The 20,894-nt window shown below is 46.5% G+C and overlaps 1 protein-coding gene across 4 annotated transcripts in view; it reads left to right on the top strand.

Annotated features, from left to right (window-relative positions):
• Nucleotides 1-20,894, top strand: part of DENND2A (DENN domain containing 2A) — a 69,426-nt gene that overhangs the window by 18,737 nt on the left and 29,795 nt on the right. For all 4 annotated transcript variants that reach the window (XM_081878830.1, XM_081878832.1, XM_081878831.1 and 1 more), the window contains exons 2-5: nt 9,579-9,677; nt 11,309-12,508; nt 14,577-14,704; nt 15,843-15,964. In XM_081878830.1, the coding sequence (XP_081734956.1) occupies nt 9,592-9,677; nt 11,309-12,508; nt 14,577-14,704; nt 15,843-15,964 (1,536 nt within the window). In that variant the 5' untranslated portion in view covers nt 9,579-9,591. The remainder of the gene's footprint in view (nt 1-9,578; nt 9,678-11,308; nt 12,509-14,576; nt 14,705-15,842; nt 15,965-20,894) is intronic.

Below are 20,894 nucleotides of genomic sequence, written 5' to 3' on the forward strand. Positions count from 1 at the left end.
TTACAGTTTTCTCCTTTGACCACACTATCATATTGATTTGTTTTTTTGTGTGTGAACATACAAAGCTACCATATGCCGGATCTGACTATTGGTCTTAGCATGAAAGCATCTTCTAGGATCAGCAGTGCTGATATTGTAAATATCTCAGGCAGACGTCTTTTCCTAAACTAATTTTTAAGTGAGGATGCTGGGGCTGAACAGACAACTCCCCATTTGCACGGGGTTACGTTCCAAGGCACCACAAGTTTACATGCAATCTCGCATATTTGAAACACCATTGGAAAAGCCTGCAAACACCCTCTAAACCTCCTGAAACCCTTTAAAAAACCCTTTTAAAACCAGCAGCACTTACCAGATGCCAAACTCCACCACAGCCACTCCCTCCAAACCTCCTTGCTCAAACTCCCAACTCTCCACAGGCCTCAACAGTCAGTACAAGGACTCCTGGGATTGCATTTGCAAAGGCTTGTAGGATTGTTAGGTGCTGCTTTTGTGTCTTTTTTGCCCTTTCTGGACTCTTTTAGGGCTATTTTTGCCATTTTTAAAGTCACTTCTTAATTTGGCATGATCCCCGCATGCGCAGTCTTGCTTCAGTTGGACGCGTATCAATTCGTTGTTGCCTGTATATACAAATATGTGCTGTACCACAGAATTATGGCCACTGCATTTGTCTATCTACGTAGTTCCATCAGTACATTAGTACCTTATAAGAGTAGCAAAAGACAATCCACTGCCCTGAGGATCTATCTTACAATCTAAATTTCAACAGAGAAAGAGACGTTTGAGGAGGGGAAAGTAGGAAGGGGGGCAAGACAAGGTTAACAAAGCACCAGAGAGAGGGAAAGAATGGACAAGATAACCAGGATTAGAGATTAATGTGCCGCAAATGCAGCTCTGTGCTTAGCTTTGTTTACTATGGGATGTGAACTGAGACCAAGTCAAATACCTCATGGAAGAGGTGGGTTTCAGGTAGGCTGATGTTCCTACCTGAAAGAATTCATGTTCGTGTTCTGGAGATTCTGCCTAGATTCAGGGAATTGGATGGCTTTTGAGTTCCCACTACACTGATTTATATGGTGCGATCCATTCTTCATTAGGCCTTGTATTTAGTTCATAAAGAAATGGGAGTCATATATGCACTGCGTTCACATGTTGTACCCTTTTGAAATACAGTGGTACCTCAGGTTACCTACGCTTCAGGTTACAGTCTCCACTAACCCAGAAATAGTACCTCAGGTTAAGAACTTTGCTTCAGGATGAGAACAGAAATCGTGCAGCGATGGCACAGTGGCAGCAGGAGGCCCCATTAGCTAAAGTGGTGCTTCAGGTTAAGAACAGTTTCAGGTTAAGAACGGACCTCTGGAACGAATTAAGTACTTAACCCGAGGTACCACTGTATTATATTTGACTGTGATATTTGGCTGTGATATATGTCACTAACCCTTTACAGTGCATCATCTTTACAGAACTGGATAAATAAGAGTGGGTATTTCTCTCCCCCCCCCCCCCATGTATACTTGGCTATCCTTCTGCCAACATGGTGCCCTCCAGATGCCACAGACTCCCAGCTCCCATCATCTCTGACTATTGCGCATGCTTGTTGGGGCCAATGTGAATTGGAACCCAGAAACTTTGGGACTTTTATATAGCACTTCATCAGCAAGTTCCAACCTTTACACAAATACGTTATTTGAACAGATGCTGTGTGTTTTCTTTCGCCCCCCAACCCTAAATCCTGCCACTAGTTTGCTAGAACATTATTTGCTTATTTGGGGAACTTCCTCTCCATCTTTTCTGATTCTATACAATGTAGGTCAAGCTTCTTTTTTGCTGAGATCCCGGAGGAAATGAATCTTTCTGACCTGTGTGGAAGAATGGGGGACCCAGCTTCTGCACACAGGCCATAGCAGGGCTTTTGTGTCTCTGCTTCCTTGTCACAGGAAATGCTGTAAATAGAGAAAAGGATGGGGTGGAAGGAGTTTAGGGCTATGTTCTTCCCAGATGAGAGCTGAGCACCACTCCTGGTTTTCCTGTTAGCGTTTTGTCTTCTGCACATCCGTCTTCTACATATGAACTTATTGTTGTCTCGAATGTCACTTTTTGTGTTTTGCGTAGTCTGATAACCTTGAAGCTTTGTTTTGTTTTGCTTTGTTTAAATTCCCTCTAGGAATCCTAAACGGTGACACAGTGTGTCTTTCTTTAAGCATTTTGAAGTGGCTCAAACCTAAATAATGTATTATCTAAGCCCGTGGCTGTGTTTAGATATCTAAACACACATCCACTTATGACTGAGGAAGAAGATGCTGTTTTCTTAGCAAGTGAGTGGCATCAATTTGACACTTAACAAGGAGTAAAACTAGGAACGATGCCATCTTTTTGAAGGTGTGTGGGGTCTTCTATGTTGGCTTTTGAAAATTCCCAAATAAATGGCTCTAATGTAATCCAAAGGTGAATAAATTAGTTATATTTCACACAAAAGAGTTCTTGGAAGGTTTAATTGAGAGGCTGCATAGTGCAGCTGTAAAACAGGAAAAATTCAAACAAGGAATTGGGTAAGAGAATAAGGATAAACCTTAATGCCGTTATACAATCTATGTTGCATCATGGCTTTATCTAACATGCTAAGTATGGCTGTAGCTGCTGCCCCTCCCCCCAAAAATGCAAGATTGTGGGGAGATACAGCAATAGTGGTTTGGAGCATTTTTCATTTTTTGGGTGGGGGGACAGCTGGGGAAATGGGCATAGTTTTATAAAATGTTGCAGAGATAGCGCCTAATGGAGGGAGATGATGCTATCATTAATGAAAACAAACTATTTCTAAGTAAGACTTCACCTGGATATTAATTTTAATGGCAATGCTTGGAAATAGTTAATGGTGCAGCGAAGTAATTGCTAGGAGGATGCTTGCTTTGAACACCAAGGCATGTCTACAATAGCATCCCTACACTGAATCAGGCCACCAATCTAACCATTTGTACAAGAGCAATCAAACTGCAAAACAATCTTTCGCATATTTACTTAGAAGTAGGTCCCACTGTGTTCAATGGTTTTATTCCCAAGGAGAACATGCACACCTTTAACAAAGGTACTGAATGACACACACATGGATAGCAGAATGCTCCATTCATATACTGTAATTCACATTCAGTTTCAGTAACATTTTGGTTATACTTTGAAGATATGTACCCTAACCTCTTGGTATTCTTACCTCTCAATTTGTTGATTATATAATTGTTTAGTAAAACTATTTGCATTCTCAACTAACTGTCAGTATGCTGTGCTGTTGTAACTATGACACCAGTAAAAACCTGTGTTTTGTAAGATGGGGAAAACTTAAAACCTGCAATCTTCCAGGTGTCTTTACTACTATTTATCTAGTGACTCATGTCTTTCTTTAGCTCAGTCACACACTACTGGCTTGTCTAACTGATCATTTTTTATAAGGATTATTGTGTGCATGTGAAATGCATGACCACGTATGGAGAACAGCTTTTATTAGTATAAATATGGAGGAAGAGGAGGAGAGGAAGATTTCTGCAGTGAATACTGTGTTGACCATTTAGATCAAACCATCTAGAATGAAAGAATAAGCTGCTGTAATTTGAGGTTGGAAGATGAACAGCATGTAAGAGTGTCGCTTCATTTCTGAAAATCTGCTTTGTATTTGGACTTTTGCGTATTATGCGGGTGTGTTCCTTTCATTATGAATTTCTGTCCCTACTTCCCTGTCCTATTAACTTGGGAGAGGGGGAATCCTTATATGAACTTAAGTTCAGAACATGTAACTGCACTGGCTTGACTGAAAATTTAAGTGCAGAATCCACACAGAATTTCCTTTGAATTGTTCCTAGCGTTACTTTGGATTTGGATTACTTTGCACAAATAGAAGAAGAGAGAGCTGCTTCCCCCAATATCGAGCCACATTTGATTTCTGAGAAACCTGGTGCAATTTGATGTACACAGATTCCTGCCTAATGAATTGCAGGCATTCACTTGTCCTGTCCTGGTTCCCCAAAAGTCCAGTTGTCCATCTTGATAGCAACCTGTTGCAAGTGTTTCTGGTGCAGATCTGACCTTGGAGTCTTAGAGCTTCTTTTTGACATAGCCTCCCGATTAGGGGAAAACCCTGTGTGGTTTGACTTTCTTTTTTCAGTGGCTCCTGTGGATTGCGGGGGTGGTGTGTGTGTGTGTGTGTTGCGTATGTCGGGATAGGAAGAAAGGAAGGAAGGGGGAACTGAAATTAGAAAAGGAGCCAAAGAGCGGCTGCTGGTGAAAGATGATTACAGCTCATTTCAAGGCCACTTCCTGCATGCCTATGATAGGACAGTAAACAAACGCCTCTTCGGAAGCACAGAAACGGGCAGGAACTAATGTGTGGAAGAGAAGGGTCACAGCGGGGTCTAACTTGGCCTGGCAAGAGGAAGCTCCCGGTCACATGGCCCTGGGAATCTGTAGCCTTGTGTGCATGTGTGAGAGAGTGTCCAGCAGCTTGCTGTTCTAAGGATTTTTTTTTTTTCATCCTTTCCACCATCCACCCTATAGATAAGCGATCTCATTTCTTCTCCTGCCCTCTTCCTCCCATCCCCTTCTGGACAATTGTGTGACAGTATCAGATGGCTGCTTTGTCCTCTTCCACATCCCTCCCAAGAATGCTTTGGGCACTCCTAAGGTCATTGTAATGCCGAGGGGCCTCCAGCTGGGACTTGACATCCTGCCCTCTCCCATTGCCAGTTTATGGCCCATGAAAGTTAACCACAAGGCCAAACTCCGCTCCTGCTGTTTCTAGATCTCCCCAGGATGATGGGTGTCTCTGCCTTTCTCCTTCTGCCCTGGTCAGAGTTCTCCTTCTTTCCCCGCCCTGCCAAACCCTCAGTCTCCTTCGGAAGATTTGTTACTTGAAGGCCCTTGGTCTTGTTTCGGAGCTTGAGCTCTATCCAAAAACAACAGAAGCACATGCGCTCTCAAAATGATGCTAGGTCCAGTGCTAAAGAGCTGGTGGAAATTATGCCTTGTGCATAGCAAATACCTTATCCCATTGGTTGAGGTTTTAGGGCTGCCTTCCCCAAACTGGTGCCCTCTGGATGCTTTGGACTACAATTCCCAGCCTGGCGGGTAGTTAAGGATGAGTGGTAGTCCAAAACATCTGGAGAGATGGAGAAGTTAATGAAGAGTATCTAGTGGGGGAATGGGCAGTCACCCCCCATTACAGTGATGGAACGTGAAGTCCCATCACACTTCATACTAACAAGAAACGTTTTCTCATAATTTTCCTTGCATTTCTAAAACGTAATGTTAAAACGCACCATCCCACTGATAATCCCTTTTCACACATGAGAACAAAGCAGTTTGGGAGCTGCTACCCTGTAGTGTGCTCTCATACTGTTGGAGAGTATGTGGAGTGTGAATGAAGAAATATTGTGGGCCCTGCCTTTCTCCCAGCAGACTATCAACTGTTTGAAGATGGGTCAGATGGGGGGGGGGGGAGAGAGAGCCATGTCATCGGTCCCTCAGGTGTAGTAGCTTCATTCTTATATCCTCTCCAAGTGGGTTCACTCCACAAGGAAGTGAATCATACACCACTTACATGCACAGAGGAGTTTCTCTGGCATCATGACAGAAATTGAACAAAACGGAAAGCTGCCTCTTTCAGTTTGGAGATGGTCATTCATTGTTTGCAGACTGCTCCATGGGTGTTGCTATGTCCCAGGTGCTTGTTGTACCTTATGTAGAATCATAGAATTGTAGAGTTGGAATGTATCCCAAGAGCCATCTGGACCAGCCCCCTGCAATGCAGAAACTACAGCTGAAGAACCCCTGACGGATGGCCGTCCAACCTCTGTTTAAAAGCCTCCAATGAAGGAGAGTCCACCATCTCTCGTTCCATGGTAGCCCGTTCCATGGTTGAAGAGCTCTTACCGTCAGGCAGTTCTTCCTCTCTTCTTCCCAACTTCCCTTTCTTTCAGTTCATCTAGGCAACAGAGGTTCCAAGTAGACTGGGCCTTTGAATGGGTGAGAATAATCTGCTCTGATCCTCCTTTGCTTGATGGGGCTAATATAGTGGCCGGAGAAACTGAGCTGTCAATTAGGAAGTCCCTGATTCAGAGCTGACCTCTAGTGTGTGATCCCTAAGTGGCTTTAGGCATACCATTCCCCTCTCAGTCTTAACCACCTCCATTTGTTACACTGGGAGATAATAATATTAACTTGCCTTGCAGGGTTGTTGTAAAGATTACAACAAGACAACGTACGTGAAACATGCTGAATGCTTGAAAATACACCACACAAGTGTTAAGTTATTGTTACGTTGATCTGGTGCCCAGTGTCATAGCCCAGTTGTAGAGCATCTGCTTTGTATTCAGAAGTCCCAGGTTCAATCCCTGGCATTTCCAGATAGGGTTGGGAATGCCTGCTGCGTGAAACCTATAGAACTGCTGACAGTCAGTGTAAAGGTAAATGACCCCTGGATGGTTAAGTCCAGTCAAAGGCGACTATGGGGTTGCAGTGCTCAGTGGCGAAGCACTGGGAATGGCGTACATCTGGGGGCATGGCTGGCGCGCATCCCAGGGGGTGGGGTGTGCCACCTGCGGGGGGGGGGGTGGCATGTGTCAAGTGGTGAGCATTCTGGGGCATGAGTGGTCAGTGTCCCAGCAGCGAATGCCGAGCATTCTGGGGATGGGGTCGACCGTGATGGCACTCCCCGATGGCACTCAGGATGGACCGCCCCCCCTTCATCCGCCAGTGGCAGTGCTCATCTCGCTTTCAGGCCAAGGGAGCCGGCGTTTGTCCACAAACAGCTTTCCGGGTCATGTGTCCAGCATGACTAAACCGCTTCTGGTGCAATGGAACACCATGACGGAAACCAGAGCACGCGGAAACACTGTTTACCTTCCTGCCACAGCAGTACCTATTTATCTACTTGCACTGGTGTGCTTTTGAACTGCTAGGATGGGCAGAAGCTGGGACAGAGCAACAGGAGCTCACCCATCGCGGGGATTCGAACCACTGACCTTCTGACAGGCAAGCTCAAGAGGCTCAGTGGTTTAGACCACATAACCAACTGAGTTACATCCCTCAAATTTCATTTTCTTCTTATCCCCTTCCCCAACCCCCATCCCAAATCTTGGACTCCCATAAATGAAGCTGCTATTTCTGTTGTATACACGTAAGTGAGAAGAACTGCTAACTATACTTCTTTTTTTCCTGCCAGGCTCTGTCCATTGCTTCTAACAAATTCCCAAGTGGACAGACTCCAGAGGCTTTGGGTTATTATTTTCTTTCCTTCTCTTCTTCAAGAAGTATTGTGTAAGAGACAATGCGCTCCCCCCCCCCACACCATGGAAAACTTTTTTTCTTTTTTCTTTAGCTCACTGGCTTTGTATAATGCTGTCTTCAGAAGTAATGAGAGAGCAGGGGGTGGGAGAGAGGAGAGGGGCTTCTTAAAGGCCCAGAGCTACTTTTCAAAGCAAGTAAATTCTCCTTTCCCCACAATTGCATTGAATATAGTACAGAAGCACACTCACCTGCAGGACACCCCCCCAAAAACAACAACAACAACAACACTTCTCTGAAATTGCTTTGGAAAGAAAAATGAACAGTGACCTGAGCAGCCCTTCATTAGAAGATCCTTCTTAGAGGCAATATTCATTCTTGGCCTGAACAGCCCTGTGGCTGATGCTCTGTTGCCCTGGGAATGTGTTTGGCTCATTAGGAGCCTTTCTGCCTGATCAGTCTGCTGTGTGATTAAATGTGTGTTAATTCCTCCTAGTTGGCGGCAGGTCACCAGAAGGCTGTCCTCCCACTTGTGGTGCTGCACTTCCAAAGCACGATCTTTTTGTATACCTGGAGTGGGGAGCCCTGGCTTAGAGAATTGGTTTGCTTCAGCTCTATGGAGTGGAGCACATTTGCACCAAAGCCTTGAGCACCAAATGGTTACGGTTTGCGTTGCAATTAGAGGCAGGCAATGCCGCAGCTACCCCTGCTGTTTTAAGAGTTTTTAAATGTTACTTTCAATGGCTTGGGGACCTGTGCCTTCCTCTTATGGTGTCCATATGAGCAAGTGTTGCATAATGGTTAGAGGGTTGCACCAGGATGGGAGAGACCCGGGTTCAAAACTTTTGCCATTAAGCACGCTATGTTACTATCGGGCCAGTCACTCTCAGCCAAACCTCCCTTGCAGGGATGTTGTGGCAATAAAGTGGGTGAGAGGAAGAGAACCACGTGTGTCATCTTGAGCTCCTTGGAGGAAAGACAAATAGAAATGTAATGAATTATTTTACAGTGGTACCTCTTGATGTGAACAGGATCCGTTCTGGAGCCCCATTCACATCCAGAAGCGAACGCAACCCGTGTCTGCGTGTGTGCGGGTCGCGATTCGGCGCTTCTGCGCATGCTTGTGACGTCATTTTGACCATCTGCGCATGCGCGAGCAGCGAAACCCGGAAGTAACGTGCTCCATTACTTCTGGGTCGCCGCAGCGCGCAACCCGAAAATACTTATCCCAAAGCTACTTCAACCTGAGGTATGACTGTATTTCTCCTGCTTATGATTTTTAAGTGGAAGCAAACATCTGGACTTTTATTTTGCTTCCCTGGGCCTAATCCAACAGTGCTCAGAGCATTTTGTATGAACATTTTTTTAAAAGGCATTTAAAAAATTCGGTGGGTTTTTAAATCGGTGTGCTCACTCTCTGCACTACTTCCAATCAAAGAAAAACGTGGGGCAACCAACTAAAGTTAAATGTGAGCCCTGCAGCTTTTTCCATCCCCTCCTGACTCATTCACTAAAATGCACTTGTGTCCCACTTTCAGCCATCAAAGCAGAAAGGCTTCAGGAGCTATATTTATGTTGAGAGCGACATTTGGATGTCAGAGGATGTCAAAGCATTGCTGTGGTTTGAATGCATACTACTGCTTGGACAGATAGTATTCCTTGAGTCTACGGTATTTTAATGGGTTTACTTGGCAAGGCAAGCTATGCAAATGTTGGCAGCATGTGAAGAATATGTAGACTCCTCCGGGTAAGGAGTTCTGGATTTATCCCTGGAAGAATTGCGTTGTTGCTTTAGTGCTACAACTACTTCTATCTTTTAAATTTAGCTTATTTTAAAGTTTTCAACAAAAGCTTGTTCATTTAGTGGCTTTGACTGGGATCATCATCTGGCTTTCCATTTACTGAAAGATTTGCTTCCCTTTGCCCGAGCAAGCTAAAAGCACTGAAATAAAAAATAAAAGCTAAACTATTTACTGGCCACTTGTTCATTGCAGCCAGACTGACATTGCCCAAACACTGGAGAGACTTATAATGTGTGCTATTGGACTACAGGTGTGATATTTAGCCCTCATGGAAATAGTGACCCAAAATGATATTTCTTCATGGTATTAAAAAAATAAATTTTTTTTTTTAATGTTAGCAATAAGGACCAGAGTAAGAATCCATTGTCCTATTATGCTAGAATTTGGAATGCATGGCGCTGTATTGTTTGTTTTTTTATTTACACACACACACACAACTTTATTGCAGTCCATAGACCCATTATGACTGTACTTGATGTGTTTTTCTGATTTTTTTCCTCCTCCTAGGTAGACTGCAGCCATGCCATGTGCTGACACAATGACAGCGAACACAGTCGCCAGCGTGAGCATCAAGCCTAAGACTAGTGTTTGCAACGCTATTGAGAGGTGGGTAATTTTTAACGTCCCTTTCAAAGTGACTTCCAAGGAGTGTAAGGAAAGAAATGATGACATCTCTTTGGTTCTAAATTGTGCTTCTGAAATGAGAACAGTTTGAGTAGTTGCCCCTCACTTCCCAGCTTTTCTGAACTGGAGACAAGCAGTGTGAGCCTAAATACACGTAGCTGGGAGCAAGACCTCTGCACTTAGCTCAGTGGTAACACATCTGCTTTGCATGAAGAAAACTCAGGGTGAAGTTTTGAACTGGGGTAGAACATGAAAAACTTTGCATAGCCACTTCTGCAATTGTCACGGCAGGTTGTTGTATCTACAGATGCTGGCAATTGGACCAGAGATCTTTTCCTTACAAAGCGAATGTCCTACCACTGAGCTTTGGCCCTTCTGCTTTGCTGCATCCCTCCTTCGTAGGTGTGCTAGATGTCAAATGTTTTGGTTTTTTTAATTACATGCACTTTTCGGTGACATTTTCTGTTGACTTGACTTCTGTTTATAAAGTGGGTGGAGGTTAATTTTAGTATCTGTCAGTGATGGTAGCTGCTCCCCATGTTTATTGTCTTATTGCCACTGTAAATAGCCCTGGAGATACCACTATGGAGATGAAAAGTTGGGTAGTAAGGTTTTTTATAAGTAAAATACGTGGCAGGAATAGCTGGGAGAGAGGAAGCAGCTGGTTCATAATGTGTATATGGCCTGCTGTACCCCTTAAGCTAGGGATGCGGGTGGCACTGTGGGTTAAACCACAGAGCCTAGGGCTTGCCGATCGGAAGGTCCGTGGTTTGAATCCCCGCGACGGGGTGAGCTCCCGTTGCTCGGTCCCTGCTCCTCCCAACCTAGCAGTTCGAAATGAAGTGCAAGTAGATAAATAGGTACCACTCTGGCGGGAAGGTAAACGTCGTTTCCGTGCTGCTCTGGTTCGCCAGAAGCGGCTTAGTCATGCTGGCCACATGACCCGGAAGCTGTACACCGGCTCCCTCGGCCAGTAAAGCAAGATGAGCGCCGCAACTCCAGAGTCGGCCATGACTGGACCTAATGGTCAGGGGTCCCTTTACCTTTACCTTTACCCCTTAAGCTAGCTGCACACAGTGTACTGCTATAGCAATACCTTTTTTTTTTTTTTAGTAAGCTTGTGGAAAGGTTTTGAACATGCGCTACACAAAATGGGATTCTGTTGATCTGAAGAACCCACTTAAAGTCTCAAAACACAGGCTCACATTAGTGCAGAGATAAGGGGAGGGAGATGCAGAATGAAATTGGATGATTAAGATTTTTAGATGAGTGAGGTAGAGATGCAGCTGGATTTACTGCAGCCTGGCACTGTCCAGATGTTTTGTACTTTTGCAACCCTCATCACCTTCAGGCAGCACAGCTGTGCTGGCTTGGGCTAATGGGAGTTGTTGTCCAAAACATTTGGAGGATGCCTGGTCGACGAAGGTTGTTTTAGTGAGGAAAGGGGGTGGGGGTACACAAGTACAAGTCTTTCAAGGGAAAAGTAAAGGCAGAGAGAGGAGAGCAAACCTATGAAGATTTCAGGAAGGTTAAGAGTTATACTATGACCAAACAGAGAGCGAGGAATGTGGAGGTAAAGTTCCTCTGCCAATTTTTCTACCTTCTGTTCATAGGAGCAGGTTTAAAAGTCTAAACAATACAACCACAAAGGCAGAACTTTGGTGCAGGCCTTCAAAGAGGAAGTTCTCAGAGACTGTTACCATCACGCCCAAACTGGTACAGAAAGCAGAGCCATCTCCTGTGGTAGAGAGCGCACTGAAGGCACTGGAGAACTTGATGTTGGATCCGAGGATAGACTGCATTCAGCAGAACATGCTCAGTCCCAAGATGATCATTGGCGACCCTTCTGTAGAACTAAACATCCGAGAAAGCAGCAAGATTATAAGGAAGCAACTGGGAGGTGCTCCAAGCCTGCGGGCTGTTGGGAAAGCAAGTTTGAAAAGCAAGCCTTCGAGCATCAAGGACAAGATTTCGGAGTGGGAAGGCAAGAAGGAAGCTCTGTCTCCTGCGTTGGCATGGAAGGAGGAAGAGCAAGGAGTTAAAGAGGAGCTCAGTTCGTTTTTGGGCGCGGTGGAGAAGATGACCAGGGAAAATGCAGCAGTGAGAGACATGGATGCCAAGAGGCTTGTAAACTGGCAGCTGGAATGCAAAGGCGCAAGCAAAGAGAACGAGAGGAGAATCGGGGTGCTGAAATGTGTTGGGGAGAGGAAAGCAGACATGAAGCTCAAGGAAGAAGAACCTGCTTCCAACACTGGCAGGAGCACCGAGTTGAAGGAAGGTAAGAAAGAGGTGCAGAAGGAGAACGTGTCTGTCCTGAGTCAGGTCAAGAAGCTGGAGCAGGCCTTGAAGGGAGGAGCATCGGCAGAGCTGCAGCCCCAGTTGCCAGGTACTTACTATTCCCCGCACTGCCTGCAAGAGAAGGCGGACGAGGGGCAGAGTCCCTCTGAAGGCCAGGAAAGCCGGACGGAGCTCGGGAAACGGCTTCTCAGCTGGGACTCCGAAGCTGGTGAGCCTATCTTTGGGACTCTGGAAGAGGTGAAAGCGTCCCGTGCAAAATGCAAGCCCGGGAATGAGGAAAATGTCTACACAGAGCCAGGATTGCTTGATAAGAAGCCTTTTATCAATCCGCTGCCCAAGCCTCGGCGGACTTTCAAGCACGAGGGCGAAGAGGGGTGGATTCCGCCAGTTAGGAATAAGCGGAATTTGCCCCCTCTGCCTTCTATTCCACCTCCTCCCCTCCCTTCTTCACCCCCTCCTTCGGCCGTCAGCAGAAGACTGAGGAATGGGAAGCATAAGGCGAACACGGATCACAGGTATCATTCCTACTTTTTGTTTTAAACTGCTGAATATGGAATTCTTCATATAACTCCTACATCCAATATGTGTTGATTCCTTTCAAACTGTTGGCCAGGTATGTGTGGATCATGTTTTCCTCATTTGATAACGGCCAGCATTTTGATGTGGCTCGATGCAGCCAAAAAGCTTGGGGTTCAGTTCTGATCAGAATTGGCTTGCTACATGCCAAGACTGATTTTCTGCTAGACTTCACTGTGTGCTGGAAAACATACATGGGGGAGGGAAATGGAGCATAAATTGGAGAACCAGTTTATATGGTGAATTGCTAGTTTGCTTTGAGGGAGAGTTTGGCAAGAGACTGAGTGGCACACACTCTGCTTTTGTTTGTAAACTGATGGAAAGAGAGGACTCAGTGCATTTTCCCCTCTTTGAAGTTTCATGCATATGAACTTCTCAAGCAGCGGTGGCTGATCTGTGACCCTCCAGATGTTGTTGGACTCCCAGCTTCCACCAGCCCCAATAGTCAGCAACAATAGGGGTTTCATTCCAACAAGACCTAGAGGGCAACAGGGTTAGTCCAATGCCTCCAAACCCAAGGTGATTATCTAGCCTGGCATTGTATATCTTGACTGGCAGAGGCTGCCCGAGGATTTAGGCCAGGTATGGGAAACCTTTGCTCATCTAGAGGTTGCTGAGCTGCAGCTCACACACTTGCTGGGGCTGATGGGAGTTGTAGTTCAGCAACTTCTAGGACCAAAAGAACCCTACACCTTTCTTAGCAGAACTGTGCAGAGGCCTCTCTCTGCCTATCTGAGATCCAGCCTATATGTGAACTTCACCCCCTTAAGTGCTGGAGATGTGTTGCATAACCCTTCCTTTTCTAGCTGCTCCCTCCTTGCTCCCACCACCAAAACCCCAGATCTCAGTGTAACTTGCAGACACAGATCCTGCTGAAACCAGTTCATTGGGGGAGAGGGTGATTTTCAGCGTGAGATGGGAGAGGGAAGTTGGCAAGGGAAGGGCTATTTATAGTGGGTAACTCAGTCAGTAGAGCCTGAGACTTAATCTCAGGGCCCTGGATTTGAGCCCCACACTGGGCATTGCAAGGGGTTGAACTAGATGATCCTTGAGGTCCTTTCAAATTCTATGATTATATTCTATTACCTATTATGTGCAACAAAAGGGCTATAGTTAACATGATGGTCGATGTTGGAATCTGTAATTTTGCCTTCAGTCCAGAAGGGTTAAGGGCCTCTAAATTAGGCCACTCCCAGAAGTAAGGAACCATTTAACTCCATGGCTCTCCAACAGTTAAGCAGGTTTTTGTAAAGAGATGCAAGCTCCTCCCTGACCTTTCCTGATCCAGTATTGGCCTGCATCACGACTAAAGCACGGAGCAGACTCAAGTGCATCAAATTGACCTATGTTCATTTTATGTTAGCTTGCCCATCAACATACATGGTATTTCACTAAAGTACCAAGTGGATGGGTCCCTTCCCTGAGGAGTTAGCAGTCTAAATGTTGGTGCCTAGGAGGCAACAGAGAGGGAAGAAATGGGAGGCAGAGTAAATAGATAAACCAAGTGGATGTATTTCAGTGAGTCTGCAGACTAATGTACCAAAGGCTTCAAGACACATTTAGATTTGGGGAAGTGACTTGAAGGAATGGAAAGAGGTGGCATCATGCAGGTGTTCTGAGAGGCAGTTCCAAGTGCATAGAAGAGCAAGGGAGAAGGGGCAGAATCTTTTGGGTGAACAAGAGATCTTTGAGTGGTGGAGCTGAAGGAGGAAAGATGTGCCAGGATATAAGAATGGAGAGATGTGGGGATCATGGGTGGCTCATAATTATCAACCCACCCTTCATCCTAGGACAGGTTGCAACAGTTAAAACACAATGTTGAAAACAGTTTATAACAATTTAAGATCACAGAATTGAGATCTACAGTATCTAGGGGGGGGGGATCTTTAACATGAGACAAATGTGTGAAGATGCAGTTCCTACCCTGCTGACTAAACCTGTAAATAGTATTTCATATGTCAACTTGTTAAAAGCTGTGCTTCTCTCTCTACCCCACAAATGCCACAGGAAGTCCTATGAGTTTGAAGATTTGTTGCAGTCCTCTTCCGAGAATGGCCGGGTAGATTGGTATGCCCAGACCAAGCTGGCCCTCACGCGCACTTTATCAGAGGAAAACGTCTATGAAGATATTTTAGGTAGGCATTTGGGTAGCAGAGGCAGGTGATGGCCAACTTTGAGTGACGGGCAGCCTGATATTTAAGACCTAAGTAGTTAAATCTCAGTTCATTTGATCTCCTAACTTTATGTTAAAGTCTATTTTAGAGCAGCCAGAATTTAGGGCAGTGTTCTGTTAGAAGTAGTTGTGTGTGTTATGAGTGGGGGGTTGGGGTGGGGGGACGAGACGGGGTTCCTGTTGATGCTCAGAATTGCCTTGCCAGCAGAAATAATGTTTATTACAAGATTACAACACGGGCACTATATTTCGACTAGTAACAGAAAAGTAGTAAGAGCAGAAGAATATATACTGACAATTATAACATTGTGTGTACATAAGATATCTAAAAGGGTATATGCACGCACACACATGGCATAGATTATGTTGGATGTTTATGTTACTCCCCAGCTAAAAGATGATCCAAAAGTGATTCATTAGATCTGAGGCTGTTGGGGAATAGTTAATGGGGTTTGAGTGAATTGTTAATGTTTGTCTTGCATATGAAGTACAAGCCACAATCCAAGGCAGAGGAGTGGATATTAATAGACTTAAGCACACTTGACTCTGTGTGTTGGATTGTGGCCATAGTATATTGAAGCACTGGACTTCAATGCTTCCAGGATGTTTGTACAGTTGCTCAACATACACAAATTCAGCAGGTGAAGATTTTCCATGCATAGAGTTTAAGCAATGGCGGGGGAGAAGCTTCAATAATAATAATAATAATAATAATAATAATAATAATTTATTTATACCCCACCCATCTGGCTGAGTTTCCCCAGCCCCTCTGGGCGGCTTCCAATCAAGTGTTAAAAACAATACAGCATTAAATATTTAAAACTTCCCTAAACATACTTTGCAACATGCTAAACCGTCCAACAAACGACGTTTCCGTGTGCTGCTCTGGTTCACGACTGGACCCAAAGGTCCCTTTACCTTTACCTAAACCGTCCAACGATAAATCTTCCGGTTGCCCGTAGTGGGCGGGAAAAGACTAGCTGGACCTCACTCTTAAAAGCGCTGATCTGGTAAAGGCAGCACCCAAGTTCTTCTTGAGCTGCTGAAAGGCTCACAATGTTGTGTGCTGATTATCTGCTGCCTCTGGCTTCCTATTCCAGATCCGCCAGCAAAAGAGAACCCCTATGAAGATATTGAGACAAATAGCCGCTGCTTGGGGAAGAAATGCGTCCTGAACTTCCAAGCGTCTCCTTCGTCTTCGGTCCCTGGCACACCCACAAAGGTATCCTGGTCTAACCTGTGTGACTTGAAAACCCAGTGCCCCAAAGTTATATGTTTTGGCTGGCATTGTGAAGGCAGAGTGGTAAGAAAATGGATGCCCTGCAGGAAACAAGATTACTGATTCGCCCTCTGATGTGGTTTCCTGTCTTGGATTAACTCCCTGGTGTAGTTTACTTCATGCCCAACAAGTTCTGCGATGTTGAGAGAGAGAGAGAATTCTATGTCTCTTGAATCCTGATGGGTTCTGGGATGGTGCATTCTGGATTCCGTCTCACTGTGGGGTTTAATTGGCAACCCTTAGCAGCCCACAGCCAAAGGCCTGCAAGAACACTACGAGATCATATAAGAGACTGTGTTAATGTGGTTGGGAAGGAATGGTGCTAGGAAAATGGGACACAACCTGTCGGCATTTTTCTTTGGCTATAAGCTGCCTATCATCGATAATAATAATAATTATAATAATAATTTATTATTTGTACCCCGCCCATCTGGCTGGGTTTCCCCAGCCACTCTGGGCGGCTTCCATAAAAACCAGAAATACACTAAAATATCACAGATTAAAAACTTCCCTGAACAGGGCTGCCTTAAGATGTCTTCTGAATGTCAGGTAGTTATTTATCGCTTTGACATCTGATGGGAGGGCGTTCCACAAGGCGGGTGCCACTACCGAGAAGGCCCTCTGCCTGGTTCCCTGTAGCTTTGCTTCTCGTAATGAGGGAACCGCCAGAAGGCCCTCGGCGCTGGACCTCAGCGTCCGGGCAGAACGATGGGGGTGGAGACGCTCCTTCAGGTATACTGGGCCGAGGCCGTTTAGGGCTTTAAAGGTCAACACCAGCACTTTGAATTGTGCTCGGAAACGTACTGGGAGCCAATGTAGGTCTTTCAAGACCGGTGTTATGTGGTCTCGGCGGCTGCCCCCAGTCACCAGTCTAGCGGCCGCATTCTGGATTAGTTGTAGTTTCCGAGTCACCTTCAAAGGTAGCCCCACGTAGAGCGCATTGCAGTAGTCCAAGCGGGAGATAACTAGAGCATGCACCACTCTGGTGAGACAGTCCGCAGGCAGGTAGGGTCTCAGCCTGCGTACCAGGTGGAGTTGGTAGACAGCTGCCCTGGATACAGAATTGACCTGCGCCTCCATGGACAGCTGTGAGTCCAAAATGACTCCCAGGCTGCGCACCTGGTCCTTCAGGGGCACAGTTACCCCATTCAGGACCAGGGAGTCCTCCACACCAGCCCGCCCCCTGTCCCCCAAAAACAGTACTTCTGTCTTGTCAGGATTCAACCTCAATCCATTAGCCGCCATCCATCCTCCAACCGCCTCCAGGCACTCACACAGGACCTTCACCGCCTTCACTGGTTCTGATTTGAAAGAGAGGTAGAGCTGGGTATCATCTGAATATTGATGGACACCCAGTCCAAACCCCCTGATGATCTCTCCCAGCGGCTTCATATAGATGTTAAAAAGCATGGGGGAGAGGACGGAACCCTGAGGCACCCCACAAGTGAGGGCCCAGGGGTCTGAACACTCATCCCCCACCACCACTTTCTGAACACGGCCCAGGAGGAAGGAGCGGAACCACTGTATGACAGTGCCCCCAGCTCCCAGCCCCTCAAGACGGTCCAGAAGGATGTTATGGTCGATGGTATCAAACGCCGCTGAGAGATCCAGCAGAACTAGGAAACAGCTCTCACCTTTGTCCCTAACTCGCCGGAGATCATCAACCAGCGCGACCAAGGCAGTTTCAGTCCCATGATGAGGCCTGAATCCCGACTGGAAGGGATCCAAATGGTCCGCATCCTCCAGGCGTGCCTGGAGTTGTTCTCTAGGGATCTCTAGGCTTGTAAGCACTTTGTTACAAAGCTGTGGGTTGTTTGCTCCTTTTTTTGTCCCTTTTGGTGGGTATCATCCTATTTCTATGTTCTAATTCTACTGCTGTCTCAATTCTTACTCCTGTGACACTGCCATCTTTAATTTTTCTACCCTGCCTCACCAACAGCCTGGGGTTGTTATTGGTGGTGGTTGTTTTCTTTTTCTTTTTTAACTATAGTGGTGCCTCGCAAGACGAAAAGAATCCGTTCTGCGATTCTCTTCATCTAGCGGTTTTTTCGTCTTGCGAAGCAAGCCCATTGACGGCTTAGCGACTTAGCGGTTTAGCGGCTTTTAGCGGCTTATCAGCTTAGCGGATAAGCAGATAAGCGGCTTAGCGGCTTAGAAAAGGGGGGGGGAGGAAAAAAACCTGCAGGAACTCGCAAGACATTTTCGTCTTGCGAAGCAAGCCCATAGGAAAATTGTTTTGCGAAGCACCTCCAAAACGGAAAACTCTTTCGTCTAGCGAGTTTTCCGTCTTGTGAGGCATTCGTCTTGCGGGGCACCACTGTATTGGCAAAATATTGTTGTTGTTTAGTCCTTTAGTCGTGTCCGACTCTTCGTGACCCCATGGACCAGAGCACGCCAGGCACTCCTGTCTTCCACTGCCTCGCGCAGTTTGGTCAAACTCATGCTGGTAGCTTTGAGAACACTGTCCAACCATCTTGTCCTCTGTCACCCCCTTCTCCTCGTGCCCTCAATCTTTCCCAACATCAGGGTCTTTTCCAGGGAGTCTTCTCATGAGGTGGCCAAAGTATTGGAGCCACAGCTTCAGGATCTGTCCTTCCAGTGAGCACTCAGGGTTGATTTCCTTAAGAATGGACAGGTTTGATCTTCTTGCAGTCCATGGGACTCTCAAGAGTCTCCTCCAGCACCATAATTCAAAAGCATCAATTCTTCGGCGATCAGCCTTCTTTATGGTCCAGCTCTCACTTCCATACATCACTACTAGGAAAACATCACTACTGGGAAAACTATTGGCAAAATAATGGGCATAAAAGAGGAGTGGGCAGAAGGTGAATTGGGTTCTACTGGTAGATATCAGGGTGTGACTTACAGCAGATAAGCGAGAATTTCTGCAACCTCATTGTTTAACCATAGCAATGACACAAATTACCCCTTCCTTTATCATGCTGAAATACCGAAAGGGAGGGTCATCATTTTTGTGTGGAAGGACTGTGAGCAAAGGTCACTTCTGGGACTCAGGGCAAATTCCCAAGCTCATAATTTCAAAATTTTATGTGCATGTCTTTTGCTCCTGGCTCTGGTTGGCGGATCTCTGGCTTCTTATAAAAACAAAAGCAAAAGTAGATTTCACAAAGCTGAAGCCTGGCTGCCCTTGCCATAAAGTAGTAAAGTGAATGACCGACAGTGAAGCAAAAATGTGGGAAACCTTCCATTGGTACAGACAGCATAAGGGCACTTGGGAGCTGCCCTTGAACTGTTGAGTAGCAAAAGAGTCATGCTCTGCTGCAGCTGTGCTATTGCACTGGCTTTTCTGGGAGTCCAGGAAATATGGGCACACAGGACACACCTGGGTGGAGTGTCTTGGAGCACATCCCAATAAGTTGTTGTCATCTAGGGAGCAAACTCTGTGTTAGGACATGGCCTAATTCCTACCTGTTCTGTGGGTGATATATAGGAGTTGAACAGGGAAATGCAGACCTTCCTAGCTGCATGAGGAGAGGCTTTCTGTTTCTCTTTGGGAATGAGCTGGCAATCACAGTCTCTGGCTTTGTTAAGTCTGGAGAAGAGACTCTGTTGAGCTCACTGCCAGGCTTGGGGTGGGGGGTGAGCTGCTGAGGAAACTGACCATGGCACCTAGCTCAGTGTCATTAACTCAGGGAGCTCCAGACCCCAGGCACAGGGATCAGATTTAGAAACTGGACCCTGGATGAGTCAAAATAGAGAGGTGCGGGTTGCCAGATGCCTTGCAACATGGTTTGATGTTGCTAAAGTGTGCTAGGTGCTGCACAGAGTGCAGCGGACATTCATAGTGTCAGGGGCTCAGGAGCAGAGACACAGGGGAGAGAGGAAACGGAGAGCGAAGGGGAAGAATCTGAGGGCAGCGTAGGGGAGGATGACAGTGGCCCGAGAGATTCCATGAGCTTCTCCAGCGATTCAGAAGATTCCCAGAGGGGGGCGCCGATGGCCAGGGCAAGGGGGGTCCCAGGGGGGACACACCAGAAGCAAGGGGCTAGCGGGGACTCCCAAAGCAGCAGCGGGAGATCAGGACCAGTTCCCCCACCAGAGCGGAGTGGGGGGGAAGAGTCGCATGAGTCAGGGCCAGCGCCTTCTCCAGTAGGGAGAGAGGATGAGTCAGGGGTGGCCACGCCTCCATCAGAGAGTGAGGGAACGGAGGGGAAGTCAGGTCCAGCTACCCCCCCCCCAGGGGGGAAGCAGTGACAGGAGCAGTGAAATGGTAGAAGGAAGGTGGCCGGCTGGGCGCGCGCGCCAAGTTCAAATGTACAGGCGCGCGGGACAGCAGAAAACCCGGATTGGGAACCAGGTCCTAAAGCCTGCCGGAGGCAGGGGGAAGACTCAGGGGACTCAGCGTCAGAAGAGTCCAGAAAGGGCAAGACCCCAGCGGACAGGAGGACCCAGAGGAGGAAAGAGCAAAGGAAGAGGTGGAGCAAGGCTAGAGTCTTAAACTGGTGTCTGGGGGGAGGAGATTCAGACGGAGCTTCAGCGGTCTAGAATTGAGACGTAGAGCTGCACGCCGCGGCTTTGAAATCGAAACTGAACTTCAATAAAGACTTTTGTATATAACAAGAACTGGCGTTGGTCCTTTGTGAGCTGGGACCTTGGGCAGCTCTGACACATAGTCTTTTTCAAAGTGTTTTAACTGAAGGGGGGGGGGGGAATCTTCTTGCACTGAAGATGAGGCTGAAGGCACAACCAGCAGGGAGAAGTGGTGAGAGCCCATTTCTGTTGCGAGCTTGTAAAAAGAGGCATTGCAATACTGGTACTATTAATTGTTACATATATGGATATGTGGGACACGGGTGGCGCTGTGGGTTAAACCACAGAGCCTAGGATTTGCCGATCAGAAGGTCAGCTTGTG

Source organism: Podarcis erhardii, assembly GCF_964252035.2.
Source record: "Podarcis erhardii genome assembly, chromosome: 10".
In the NCBI taxonomy this organism is placed as follows: Eukaryota; Metazoa; Chordata; class Lepidosauria; order Squamata; family Lacertidae; genus Podarcis; species Podarcis erhardii.